Source organism: Eucalyptus grandis, chromosome 2 (assembly GCF_016545825.1).
Source record: "Eucalyptus grandis isolate ANBG69807.140 chromosome 2, ASM1654582v1, whole genome shotgun sequence".
Taxonomy (NCBI): Eukaryota; Viridiplantae; Streptophyta; class Magnoliopsida; order Myrtales; family Myrtaceae; genus Eucalyptus; species Eucalyptus grandis.
The window spans coordinates 7,328,452-7,341,771 of NC_052613.1; the positions used below are offsets into that span (position 1 = coordinate 7,328,452).

Below are 13,320 nucleotides of genomic sequence, written 5' to 3' on the forward strand. Positions count from 1 at the left end.
GCGACCAGACATAAATGACAATGCTTAAGGCGGCTTTCTTCACGGGCCCGTACCGTCGATGCATGTCTCAGTCCGGGAAGTTAACGGTTTTGATGTGATAGTATAGGAGCAATTAAATGTCAAAATGTGAGCGAAAATAGGAAATTTTCAAATTATTTTAATATATTATAATGAAAAGTATATCGGCCTATTTATAAGCCTATAAAAAATATCAAAGATAAAATATATCAATCAAAATATGTATAATCAAAAGAGATATTACAAAATCTTGAAACATATAGAAAATCAACCGAAATATTTTAATTATATATAATATATAAAAAAATTCTAAAAATTATCCAAATTATCTCTAAGAGGAGCTTAACACGATCTGGTCAATTCTATCTAGCCCAAGACCTTAACAAGGTAGGCTATGCTTTTTCTTGTCTATGTGGAATAATCTCGCCTTCTATTTTCCCTTTTGTATTCTTTGGTTATGTCAGGATTGGAAATTCTAGTTCGGAGTAAAAAAGCCGTTGAATTGGTTGTCTTGCACGTACCAATTGTAGTATTTTGAAATGAACTTGAACTAAAGAAGAATTTATTTCCTAACGTAAGGAAAAAATTCAAGAATTCTCTATTCTTTCTTTAGCATAGCATAGCTTAATAGATTTTTTTTTTTTCAGAACATTCATCCGAGCTAAAGTATGCATATATGGAGCATCCATACAACGGAAATCTTCTTGTATGGGCATTCCTGCATGAACTAGGTTTTGGTATAGATTTTTGGCATACTTTATCATCCCATAAATAGAAATTCGAGATATATTTCGAAAACAAAGTTCTTCTAAACGGGTCGGGCCCGACTGCCAGCTCAGCGTGTCCAGGCCCACCTAGAAGAGCGGGCCCATTCGATCGGACAGTCTACGTGGGAAGGGCAACAAGCTTCCAAAAGTTTCAACGCTTTGTCGTCTTCCTCTCGCTCTTTCCCGCACCGAAGCACCGCCACCTTTTCGCGCTTCCTCACGCACTCCTTCCGGAGTAGAACGCTGGAGGAGGCCAAGCGTCAAGCAGCGGGAAAACCAGACGAAACCCTGATCGAATTCTAGCCTTCTCGCCGCGGATTTCGCAGGTACTGCTGCATGGAGCTGATCAAGCTCGTGCTCATGTCTGCCTCTGTTTTGCTTCGTTGGTTATGCCCACGTGCGTGTTTCTGTGTGTGCTTGTGGGTGATTGTGCTTGTCGACGTTTACGAGGAATAATGTTGTCATCTTGTGCTGCGAGAATTCTGGTTCAGTTTCGTTCCAAATCTAGTAGTTTGAGGGTTAGAGTAGTATTGGGTTGTCGCTTGTTGTCTGCTGATGTTATTCGTTCGGTGGGGAGGGGATTCTTGATTCGCTGGTCGTTGATATTTCAGTCGATCAGCGGGATGATTCTGACATTGGCATTGTGTCTTTAGCCTCTGGAGGCGCAGGATGAATCCTGGGAAGATCACCCTCAAGACGAACGAGGCGCTGGCCAGGGCTCGCTTGCTGGCGGTGATGGCTGGCTGTGCGCAGTTCGCTCCTCTCCATCTTGCGGCAGGGTTGGTCTCAGACCCGACCGGGATCTTCAATCAGGCGATCACCAGCGTCGGTGGGGAGAGCGCCTCGAAAGCGGTGGAGAGGGTACTGAACCAAGCCTTGAGGAAACTTCCGTCGCAGAGCCCACCGCCGGACAAAGTCTTTGCGAGTCCTTTTATGATTAAGGTGATATGGCAGGCTGAGGCCACTCAGAAGGCGCGGGGGGACTCTCACATGGCCATTGATCAGCTGATCTTAAGCCTCCTCGAGGACTCCCATATCAGGGACCTGCTTAAAGAAGCGGGGGTTGATCCGGCAAGAGTGAAGTCTGAGGTCGAGAAGCTGTGCGGCAAAGAAGGAAGGAGAGTGGAAAGTGCCTTGGGGGACACCGCTTTCCAGGCATTGAAGACTTACGGAAGAGACCTGGTCGATGAGGCTGGTAAATTGGACCCTGTCATTGGTCGCGATGAGGAGATTAGGAGGGTTGTGAGAATCCTCTCAAGGAGGACTAAAAACAACCCGGTTCTTATTGGAGAACCCGGGGTGGGTAAAACTGCTGTGGTAGAAGGCTTGGCTCAGAGGATAGTGAAAGGCGACGTGCCAAGCAACTTAGCTGACGTGAGAGTCGTGGCGTTGGACATGGGCGCTCTGGTCGCAGGCACGATGTATAGAGGCCAATTCGAGGAGCGTGTCAAGGCAGTTTTGAAGGAAGTGGAAGAGAACCAAGGGAAAGTGATTTTGTTCATTGATGAAATTCACCTTGTTCTCGGTGCAGGACGAACCCAGGGGTCCATGGATGCCGCAAATCTGTTTAAGCCCATGCTTGCTAGGGGTCAGCTCAGGTGCATTGGCGCCACGACCCTCAAAGAGTACAGGAAGTACGTCGAGAAAGACGCGGCCTTTGAGAGGAGGTTCCAACAGGTTTATGTGGCAGAGCCAAGCGTTGCTGACACAATTAGCATTCTGCGGGGGCTGAAAGAGAAGTATGAAGGGCATCATGGTGTTCGGATTCAAGACCGAGCACTGGTGGTCGCTGCACAATTGTCGAGCAGATACATAACTGGTATGGTGGCAATATGACTGTTTTCCCACTTTTTCTGCAGCGTGACAGAATTCTCGTGTTCTTGTTGCTTAATCCAAAGTGATAATGTGGCTGCGACTTTTACTCTCTTGTTCGTGTCAGGTCGTCATCTGCCTGATAAGGCCATAGATCTGGTCGATGAGGCCTGTGCAAATGTGCGAGTCCAGCTGGATAGCCAGCCGGAAGAAATCGAAAACCTTGAAAGGAAGAGAGTGCAATTGGAAATTGAGCTCCATGCTCTTGAGAAAGAAAAGGATAAGGCGAGCAAAGCTCGATTAGTGGAGGTAAGTAATATGATATGATGTGTGCAAATGCCTGGCTAAAATTTGTCTCAAGAATACGTTATACCTGGCATTAATTTGATGCTAGGTCCGTATGGAGCTTGATAACTTGAGAGACAAGTCACAGCCTCTGATCATGAAGTATAAAAAGGAAAAACAAATAATCAACGAGATCCGGCGGCTCAAGCGAAAGGGAGAAGAGCTTCTCTTTGCTGCACAAGAGCCCAAAAGAAGATATGACTTAGCTAGAGCTGCTGATTTGCGGTATGGGGCGATCCCGGAAGTGGAACACGCTATTGCAGAGCTTGAAGGAAACGTTGAAGAGAGCCTGATTTTGACGGAGACCGTTGGGCCAGAGCATATAGCAGAGGTAGTGACTCGCTGGACCGGCATACCTGTTACGAGGCTCAGCCAGAATGAGAAAGAGAGGTTGGTTGGGCTCGCAGAAAGATTGCATCAGAGAGTTGTCGGACAAAATCAAGTGGTCGATGCTGTTGCTGATGCTGTGTTGAGGTCGAGAGCCAGGTTAGGAAGACCACTGCAACCAACTGGATCATTCCTACTCCTGGGTCCATCTGGAGTCGGCAAGACAGAACTCGCAAAGGCTCTTGCTGAGCAGCTCTTTGATGATGAAAACCGAATTGTAAGAATCGACATGTCCGAGTACTTGGAACAACATTCGGTCGCTCGTCTGATTGGCGCACCTCCCGGGTAAGCACGTTACTAAGCTTCAAATGCCATACCTCCATCTATGCAATTAATCTTCAGATGACTAGATGGCATTACTAAAACATGGTATAACGCGATTGCAGATATGTTGGGCATGAGGAGGGGGGGCAACTCACTGAGGCCGTGAGGCGGAGACCTTACAGCATTGTGCTATTCGACGAGGTCGAGAAAGCGCATGTATCTGTCTACAACACCCTACTCCAAGTTTTGGATGATGGAAGACTTACTGATGGCCAGGGCCGCACGGTCGACTTTCGGAATACCATAATCATCATGACCTCGAACCTCGGGGCAGAGCACCTCCTGTTGGCACTTACAGGCAAGTGCTCAATCGAAGTCGCTCGCGATCGAGTCATGCAAGAGGTGAGTGACGTGACTCTCTCTCGGCAACAATATGCAGTTCGACTACTCGGGCTCAGGATCAGATAGTAGCAATCATGCTGTGTTGTGCTTTGGCAGGTGAGGAAGCATTTCAGGCCAGAGTTGGTTAACCGGCTTGATGAGATCGTTGTGTTCGATCCTCTATCACACGATCAACTGAGGAAAGTTGCCAGGTTGCAGATGAAAGAAGTGGCCACTCAGCTTGCCGAGAGAGGCATCGCCGCGGAAGTGACCGACGCGGCTTTGGACTACGTCTTAGCCAAAAGCTACGATCCAGTTAGTACATAATCAGGACACTTAATCTTGGACATGTTCGTTTCTTGTTGCGATCAAGTGCTCAATTTGAAATGCTAATTGTGTGCAAATTTCTGGTCTTTTTTTCAGGTTTATGGTGCTAGACCCATCAGGAGGTGGCTCGAGAAGACAGTCGTGACCGAGCTGTCGAGGATGCTCATAAGGGAGGAGCTCGACGAGAACTCGACTGTTTACATAGACGCCGTGCCGCTTGGCGACGGCTTGGTGTACCGAGTGGAGAAGAATGGAGGACTAATCGATCCGGAAACCGGGTAGAAGTCGGGTATACTCATTCAGGTACCGAACGGGCCTAGAAATGACACGGCTCGCCGGCCGGTAAGCTTAATCAAGATCGTGGAGATCGACGACGACGAAGAAATGGATGACCTGAATCCGTGAGTGAAGAATCATCAAAAAGTATTGCCAAATCTTTATATCCTTTTGACGTTGTCAAGATCAGCTATGCTTTTTGGTACTTCTGGGCTTCTAAATAGGCTCGTCATCCTTTTTCTTTTAGGTTTCGTTTATTTGCTAACAATGAATATATATTTTCTTTTAAAAGATCTCATATGTCGTTTATAGAAATAATTGAAAGAAAAATATTTGTATCATTCATAAGAATATTTAAATATAATTATTTTAGATAATAAAAAATCATTAATTAAATATTTTAAATACTATAAATGATTATTTTTTTTAAATATATTAATTAAATTATTTATTTTTCGCGAAATAAATAAATATAGTTGTTATATTCATTTTTTATTTTTTATAGTAATTTCACATTTATGACAAAGTGATGAGTGCAATCATCACTATTTCGATCCTGTTAACACCCAAAAAAAAAAAATAAAAAAAATAAAAAGTGAACGTACAAAAAGGGCATTTTTGCAATTGAGTGGGGGACATAAATTGAATGGCCGCTACATTAGAGGGATCCTGTCACGGCCCCACCGTACTGGTTCGAAGTATCAAAGTGGCGTCCTCAACGTGCTGCCGAGAAAGAAATTTTTAGATTTTGGTCATCGCACTTTTAGTTAATTCGGAAACCTACCCTATTTTCACAGATAATGTTATATCGAGTTTCACCTGCAAAGGTATATCTATATATATGCACGTATTTTTTTTTTTTTTTTTTGGCGAAAAAGAAAAGCTTGATTTTTCATGCTTAAAGCTACAAAAAGTAAGAATATAGAGGACGTGAGCATGCGCAAGTAATGTTTCTGAATTTGCTTACACGGGTCGGGAGAATCAACCCATAGGCGAATGCACGAGAAGTTCAATTTTTTGTATATAACATTATCAATTTTCCATAGATAATGTTCTATCGAATTTCACCTGCAAAAGGTGTATTTATATATATATTTATATTTATTTATTTATTTTCGATATGTGCACACTACATATTAGCAAGTGTGTGTTATCCACTGGCATGAGAAGTTCAATTTTTTGTTTGAACTTCTTAATTCCTTGCGCTTTTATTTTCATACGTAGATCATACGTCTTTAAAGAAAAGATCTTTTGTCCAATGGTAGACCGCTCTAGTCACCTTAATTAATAAAGAGGTCCACAACTTATGAGCCCTTCTATCTTCAAGTGGCATTGCTCGATCAGGATTTTTTTAATCCTGTCTCATGAAATCTCTCTGCCATTACATCCCGTGAAGGTCCAACCACCCATTGTCCTCCCTCACGGGGTCGAGACCCTCTCGATAGAGAAAACCAAATGGAAATGATGTACCCAAATAGTACTACTTCCAAATTCGTATTGAAATATTTAGTGTAGCTGAATTGTTATTTAATGATTTTGAGAGTTTTGAACTCATCACCTTAAACTTATTCAAGTATATGTCATTTATAAAAATAATTAAAAGAAAAATATTTCTAACATTCATAAGAATATTTAAATATAATTATTGTAGATAATAAAAAATTATTAATTAAAAATTTTAAGTAATTTAAGTGATTATTTAAAAAAATTATTAAATTATTTATCTTTCACTAAATAAAGAGAGCGGAGTTGTTATATTCATTCTTTATATTTGCTAGTAATTTCACATTTATGACAAGGTGATGAGTGCAATCATGACTATTTCGATCCTGTTAACACCCAAAATAATTTTAAAAAAATAAAAATAAAAAGTGAACATACAAAAAGGGCATTATTGCAATTGAGTGGGGGACATAAATTGAATGGTCGCTACATTAGAGGGTTCTGTCCGAAAAGTTGATGTCACGGCCCCACCGTACTGGTTCGAAATATCAAAGTAGCGTCCTCAACTGCCGACTAATAAATTTCTAGATTTTTTTTTTTTTTTTTATGGGGATAACAGGGATAAATCCTGAGCCCGACGTCACACTTAGATTCCCTGCAGTCAGTGGGATTCGAACTTCTCTCCTCTCGCAAAAAATCATAGAAGCACTTATCCAACCGGCCACCACAAGCGGTGGTCCCGCACTTTTACTTAATTCGGAAACTTACCCTATTTTCATAGATAATGTTATATCGAATTTCACCTGCAAAGGTGTATATATATATATATATATGTATTTTTTTTTTCTTTTGGTGAAAAAGAAAAGCTTGATTTTTCATGCTTAAAGCTACAAAAAGTAAGAATGTAGAGGACGTGAGCATGGGCAAGTAATGTGTCTGAATTTGCTTAACTTCTTAATTCCTTGTACCTTTATTTTCATGCGCAGATGGTACGTCTTTAGAGAGAATAATTTTTTTTGTACAATGGTAGACTGCTCTAGTCGCCCAAGTCCAACCACACATCCTCCTCCCTCACGGGGTCGAGACCCTCTCGATTGAGAGAACCAGACGGAAATGATGTACCCAAAATAGCACTACTTCCAAATTTGTACTTAAATATTTTGTGCAGTCGAATTGTTATTTAAGCTACTCCGCTTGTCAACCTAAGACATGAGAAAAACCCTGGAAAGGGGTTACGAAATGTCAATTGTGTGACTTCGGGGAAGATTAGGTGGGAAGTGGGTTGGACAACACGCATCGTTTTGTCCCCTCCCCTCCTTTCCTCCTACTACATTGATACCACCAAAAATACGAGGTCGTGAACCCATCTTTTTGTTTTGCCAAGGAAAAAACCACGAAATATCCTCAAATTTTATCCAAAGTGACGTATTTATTCTAAATTATTTTTGTGATATCAAAAATCTCGAATTTTACTTATTATAACACATCTATATAAATATTTTCCCGTGACACCAAAAACCTTAAACTTTTAAATATATTACACATTTATCCTAAACCTTTTTTTTACAACTTTTTCGCGACATAATTTTTTCAGGTAAATATGTCACCCAGATAAAATTTAGGGATTTTTTTATGTCATCAAAAAAAGTTTGGGATAAATGTGTCGGATTTGGGATTTTTTTGTATCGTAAAAAATTTGAAATAAATGTGTCACAAATGGGCAAAGTTTGAAATAATATAATCTAATACAGTTTCTCACTTAAGGATCATGGGTCATGATTAAAAGAGTTTTGTTAATATAACAATTTTTGGAGTACCGTGAGAATAATAACTCGTTACAAATCACAAATTGTTCGAACAAATAGACCTCGCAATAATTGAAAATTATTTATTATTTGATATTTTGTGTCATGGAACAGAATGTTATTCTCGTAATAAATTAAAGACCGTTGCCTAGCCATTTCTATTTACAAACCAACCCCCCTTTCCTCCCTCTTCCTGCATTTGCAAAGTTTGAAATAATATAATCTAATCTAGTTTCTCACTTAAGGATCATAGGTCATGATTAAAAGAGTTTTGTTAATATAACGATTTTTGGAGTACTATGAGAACAATAACTCATTATAAATCACAAATTCTTTAAACAAATAGACCTCACAATAATTTAAAATTATTTATTATTTGATATTTTGTGTCATGGAACAGAATGTTATTCTCGTAATAAATTAAAGACCGTTGCCTAGCCATTTCTATTTACAAACCAACCCCACTTTCCTCCCTCTTCCTGCATCTGCAACGTAAGATGGCCTCTCACCACACACGCGACGTGGCATTAGAAATTCCAAGTTGTTGAACGATCTCTTCCCCAGGTGAAGATTAGTTTTTGTCTTTTTCTTAATGTAATCCAATCCGTAGTCTGATCAAATCTAATCTTTCCTCCGGGGGATCATCACGGGTCATGGTCAAGTAGGATTAATCGAGTCCCGAAACCCCAAATTCCTGAGATTCAACGACCATTCAAGGGCATGTGCTCCCTTAACATTCCAACGCCAATTTCCCGGCAATCTACCGGGCCACGCGTGCACTCACCCCATCGCCACACGCTTCACCTAACCCATTTTTCTATTGCAAACCTATGAACAAATAAACACACACACCCCATTATAAATCTCCAACGTTTGCTCGACATCAACATCCTAAATCATTACAAACTCTCTCTCTCTAGGGCCATGGCGCTCCTCTCCCTAATCCTGGCCACCGTAGCCATCTCGGCCTTCCTCTACTCCCTCCTCGGCTATCTCTCCCGGCCCGCCCGGCCGCTCCCCCCCGGCCCCAGGCCGTGGCCCCTCGTCGGGAACCTGCCCCACCTCGGCCCCGTCCCCCACCACTCCATCGCGGCCCTGGCCCGGACCTACGGGCCGCTCATGCATCTGCGGCTCGGTTCGTCGACGTGGTGGTGGCCGCGTCGGCCTCCGTGGCCGCCGAGTTCCTGAAGACCCACGACGCCAACTTCTCGAGCCGGCCGCCCAACTCCGGGGCGAAGCACATCGCGTACAACTACCAGGACCTGGTGTTCGCGCCCTACGGCCCGCGGTGGCGGATGCTGAGGAAGATAAGCTCCGTCCACCTCTTCTCCGGCAAGGCTCTTGAGGATTACAGACACGTTCGCCAGGTGAGCAGCTCGATGAACTCCGGTCAAACGTGCCGTATGTATTCCTAATTGTAGACGTGAAGACCTGGTCATTTCATGCTCTAGTGAACAACAACTTTTTTTTTTTTTTTGGGATATTATTTTAATGCGATCCTAATATTGTAATAAAAACAATTTTTTTTTTCTGGCGGTGGCCTTGACTAAGAATAGTCCTTCCCCGTGGGACAATGACTTTTAGTAGTGCCCCAATCTTGTTCGAGGGAGCCAAGGATAAAAATCATACGGAAAGAAGTTGATTGTTAAAAAAGGGCAAATTGCAATAGAGGTCCTCAGCTTTTGTCCATTTTCTCACTTTTATCCTCAACTTGTGAACTCGTATCGAGTCTATCCAAAGATTAGATTCCCTCCAAAGACTATAACTATCCTTTTGCCCTTCTGGCATAATGTATGTAGAAGATTCCCGTTATGGTCGTATTTTCTCTAAAAAAATCCTATATATAGTTTTTTTTTTTTATTTACATAAAAAGTCAAGTATTTTACTACATAAAAGTTGCTGACATAAAACGGTTGACACATTCTGTATGTAGTTTATTTTTTTTATTTACATAAAAAGTCGAACGTATATTACTACATAAAAGTTGCTGACATAAAACCGTTGACACATTGTCCAATTAAAAAGATTAATAAGTCGGGGAAAAACCGGAATTTGCAAGGAATCTAACGGATTATACGCTCCGAGAAAATTGATTTGAAACAGAATTGAAAGGTCTGATTTTTTTTTTTTATATAAGATTAAAAGGCGGGGTATTTTATTTTGTATTTTGGCCAAAAAATAAAATTAGTAAATCTGAGTGTTTGTTCATTGAATGGATCATATTCAAGCAATAAATGGGGGAGAAGTTTCTGCTGTCAACATTTACGTCTCTATCACTACTCTGTTGTTTGTGTCACGTAGCGAGTGTCGGCAATTAATGTACTTTGTTGGTCAAATTGTAACAGGAAGAGGTCGCCATCCTCACGAGCGCCCTGGCACGTGCGGGTTCGGCCCCGGCGAACCTGGCCCAGCTGCTCAACGTGTGCACGGTGAACGCCCTGGGGCGGGTGATGCTGGGGAGGCGGATGTTCGGGGACGGGAGCGGCGGGGGCGACGCGAAGGCGGACGAGTTCAAGTCGATGGTGGTGGAGGTGATGGTGCTGGCGGGGGTGTTCAACATCGGCGACTTCGTGCCGGCCCTCGAGTGGCTCGACCTCCAGGGGGTGGCGGCCAAGATGAAGAGGCTGCACAAGCGCTTTGACGCCTTCCTGGGGGCCATCGTGGAGGAGCACAAGGCCAGCATGGGCCGTGGCGGGAGCAAGCACAATGACCTGTTGAGTACATTGATCTCTTTGCAGGATGTTGCCGATGAGGAAGGAGGGAAGCTCACTGACACCGAAATCAAAGCATTGCTGCTAGTACAAATCTCTCTCTCTCTCTCTCTATAAAATAGTACATAACATATCTAGATCGTTAGATTAGGTGCATTGCATTTGACATTTGTAACTTATCTAGTCATTTATTGCGTTCCAGAACATGTTCACGGCGGGCACGGACACTTCCTCTAGCACCACGGAATGGGCCATCGCCGAGCTCATCCGGCACCCCGACATCCTGGCCCGAGTCCAAGAAGAGATCGACTCGGTGGTCGGACGAGACCGCCTCGTGACCGAGCTCGATCTGCCCCGCCTACCGTACCTCCAGGCGGTGATCAAGGAGACCTTCCGGCTCCACCCGTCCACCCCTCTGTCCCTCCCGCGGGTCGCGGCCGAGAGCTGTGAGATCAACGGCTACCACATCCCCAAAGGCGCCACGCTGCTGGTCAACGTGTGGGCGATAGCTCGCAACCCCGACACTTGGGCCGAGCCGTTGGCGTTCCGGCCGGAGAGGTTCCTGCCCGGCGGCGAGAAGCCCAATGTCGACGTCAAGGGCAACGATTTCGAGGTCATTCCGTTCGGGGCCGGGCGCAGGATATGCGCCGGAGTGAGCCTGGGCTTGAGGATGGTCCAATTCATGACGGCGACGTTGGCCCACGCTTTCGACTGGGAGTTGGCCAACGGAGCCTTGCCGGAGAAGCTGAACATGGATGAAGCTTATGGTCTCACCTTACAGCGAGCTGAGCCGCTGTCGGTCCACCCGAAACCGAGGCTCGCCTGCGCATGCCTACAAGGCCTTGAGTTGAAGCGTTAGCGAACGTCGGTCCGGCGGTTTCGCACGTTTGGTTTGATGAACAGAGAGGTCCATTTGCTTGGAAAGCAGTTCAGGTTGCGTTCTTGTTTCACACGTTTGGTTTGATGAACAGAGAGGTCCGTTTGCTTGAAAGCAGTTCTGGTTGCATTCTTCATACGCGATTTGCATCTCAGTCGCAAGTTGTATCTCTATGCTAGTGGTCCTGTGAGATGATGGTACAGAGTATTATTGGCAAAGATGGTCCAGAGAACATGCAAGGACACAAGCTCCGACTGTTTCGCAGACAACGAAACATTTAGAAATAATTTCCCTGAGAATAATTACATGTATCACTTGAAATATCACTTCAGATAATTAGTCGATGAAAAATGTTCTCATTATCGATGACAATTTATATCTACACATTCTCGTGGACAATGAAAATATTTTCTGATCATTTAATTATGCATTATCCAAACTTAAAGCTGCACTCTAACTAGTAGGGGTGTGCATGATCCGGGCGGGCGGTTCCTGACCTAGAATTGGGAACCACCGCTAATGACCAGTTTCGAAAAATTGAAACCGGGATCCACCCGGGAACCGGACTGCCGGGTGGATTCATGGAACCGATCTTGACGCGAAACAATTTTGGTTTTCAACATAGAACGACTATGTGACATCAAAGCAAACCAAAGAAAGAAAAACCAAATTTAAATACGTGGAGATGCGGATGGCGAGAGAAGTAAACGCAGCGAATTTACAAATACGATCTGCACATGCAAAGCGCAAATATGATCTGCACATGCAGAGCGCTGTGCCAAGTGATAACTACATGTATCTTCTTGAAATTATAGACTTAACGCAGATGAAGATTACTGCTTGGGAGTTGACTCAGAGCAGTCCTCGAGCTGTCATTCCTTTACGGAATAGACCTGGAATGGAGTGGACCGAAGCAGGTCGAGGTTTCGAACAGCTGGAGCTACCGCAATAGACTCGGTTTCCAGATAGACATCCTTCTAGGTCTTCAGCTAAAAAGGAGAGAAAAGACGAAGAAGCATCCATGACGGTGAACTGCTTTCATCTCACCTGCCGGTGAACTGCTTTCATCTCACCTGCGAGTACTACAAACCTAACGCCTACTAGTGCTGTTAGCACAACTGGCCTAAAAGCACCACTAACATCTCTCAGTAGCTAGAGACCAACCACCAAACATTCCATTTCCCACTTCCAAATTCAAAGACACGCATGACCACAGGCGATAGAAGCTCCAAAATCAAGCATTTCGGAAATAAGCAGTTCCCCGCCTACGATTCCAACAAGAATCAAGAATTGCACATCATGGGTGGGCAGAAAAGAAAGAACTTTCACAGCGAGCGAGAACCTACAAAATAGGGTTGGGGCGATCGCAGCAGAACCGCTCTACCTCTAGAATCACATTCGTGCCTCTACTCTCACTCCAAACAACACCCCAACACACCTCCTTCACCCAAAAAAAAAAAAAAAAAAGGCCCACTTGAGAATTCGATCCAAGACGTAAGATAGAACCAAGGAAATTAGGCTCCGCGCGCGCACGCGAGAGAGAGAGAGAAAAGAGAGAGAGAGAGAGAGAGTACAGGAAGTAGTCATAGGCACCGACGGTGAGAAAGTGGTCGTAGGCAGCGATGGAGGCGCAGCAACCGGTTCGGAATCTGTTGGCATTAGTCGTCGCTGCTATAGGGGCTACAACGGCATCGGATTGCTGACAAAGGGGGGCCCGAAGCGAGGGGGCGGACAGCAGAGGTGGAGGAGCAGCGGCTGTGGCGAGTGGTGGTCGGCGCGAGGGGGCGGACAGCGGCGGCGGCGGCGTCGTCGATGCTCGGGGAGGAATCGAAATGGCGATAGGATTAAGAGGAACCGAGGAAGAGACAAAGAGAGAGAAAACCGAAGACGAAAGGAGTGAGATGAGA

The 13,320-nt window shown here is 44.2% G+C and overlaps 2 protein-coding genes across 2 annotated transcripts; both read left to right on the plus strand.

Annotated features, from left to right (window-relative positions):
• Nucleotides 1-1,454: 1,454 nt before the first annotated feature.
• On the plus strand, nucleotides 1,455-4,829 carry LOC104420441 (chaperone protein ClpB1). The gene is made up of 6 exons (XM_010032285.3): nucleotides 1,455-2,604; nucleotides 2,725-2,906; nucleotides 2,992-3,614; nucleotides 3,716-3,995; nucleotides 4,092-4,289; nucleotides 4,398-4,829. The coding sequence occupies exons 1-6, from the start codon at nucleotides 1,455-1,457 to the stop codon at nucleotides 4,581-4,583; spliced, it is 2,619 nt and encodes an 872-aa protein (XP_010030587.3). The 3' UTR covers nucleotides 4,584-4,829.
• Nucleotides 4,830-8,699: 3,870 nt separating this feature from the next.
• LOC104420450 (flavonoid 3'-monooxygenase) lies at nucleotides 8,700-11,809 on the plus strand. Its single transcript, XM_010032294.3, is given in 5 exon segments — nucleotides 8,700-8,957; nucleotides 8,960-9,192; nucleotides 10,171-10,623; nucleotides 10,739-11,359; nucleotides 11,361-11,809. Coding segments are annotated over 5 exon segments (1,542 nt in total). The 5' UTR covers nucleotides 8,700-8,749; the 3' UTR covers nucleotides 11,388-11,809.
• The last annotated feature ends 1,511 nt before the right edge of the window (nucleotides 11,810-13,320 follow it).

Coding starts and splice junctions, on each gene's coding strand:
- LOC104420441 (XM_010032285.3), top strand. CDS start 1,455: ATGAATCCTGGGAAGATCACCCTCAAGACGAACGAGGCGCTGGCCAGG. Junction 2,605..2,724: donor GTCGAGCAGATACATAACTG/GTATGGTGGCAA, acceptor TGTTCGTGTCAG/GTCGTCATCTGCCTGATAAG. Junction 3,996..4,091: donor GCGATCGAGTCATGCAAGAG/GTGAGTGACGTG, acceptor GTGCTTTGGCAG/GTGAGGAAGCATTTCAGGCC.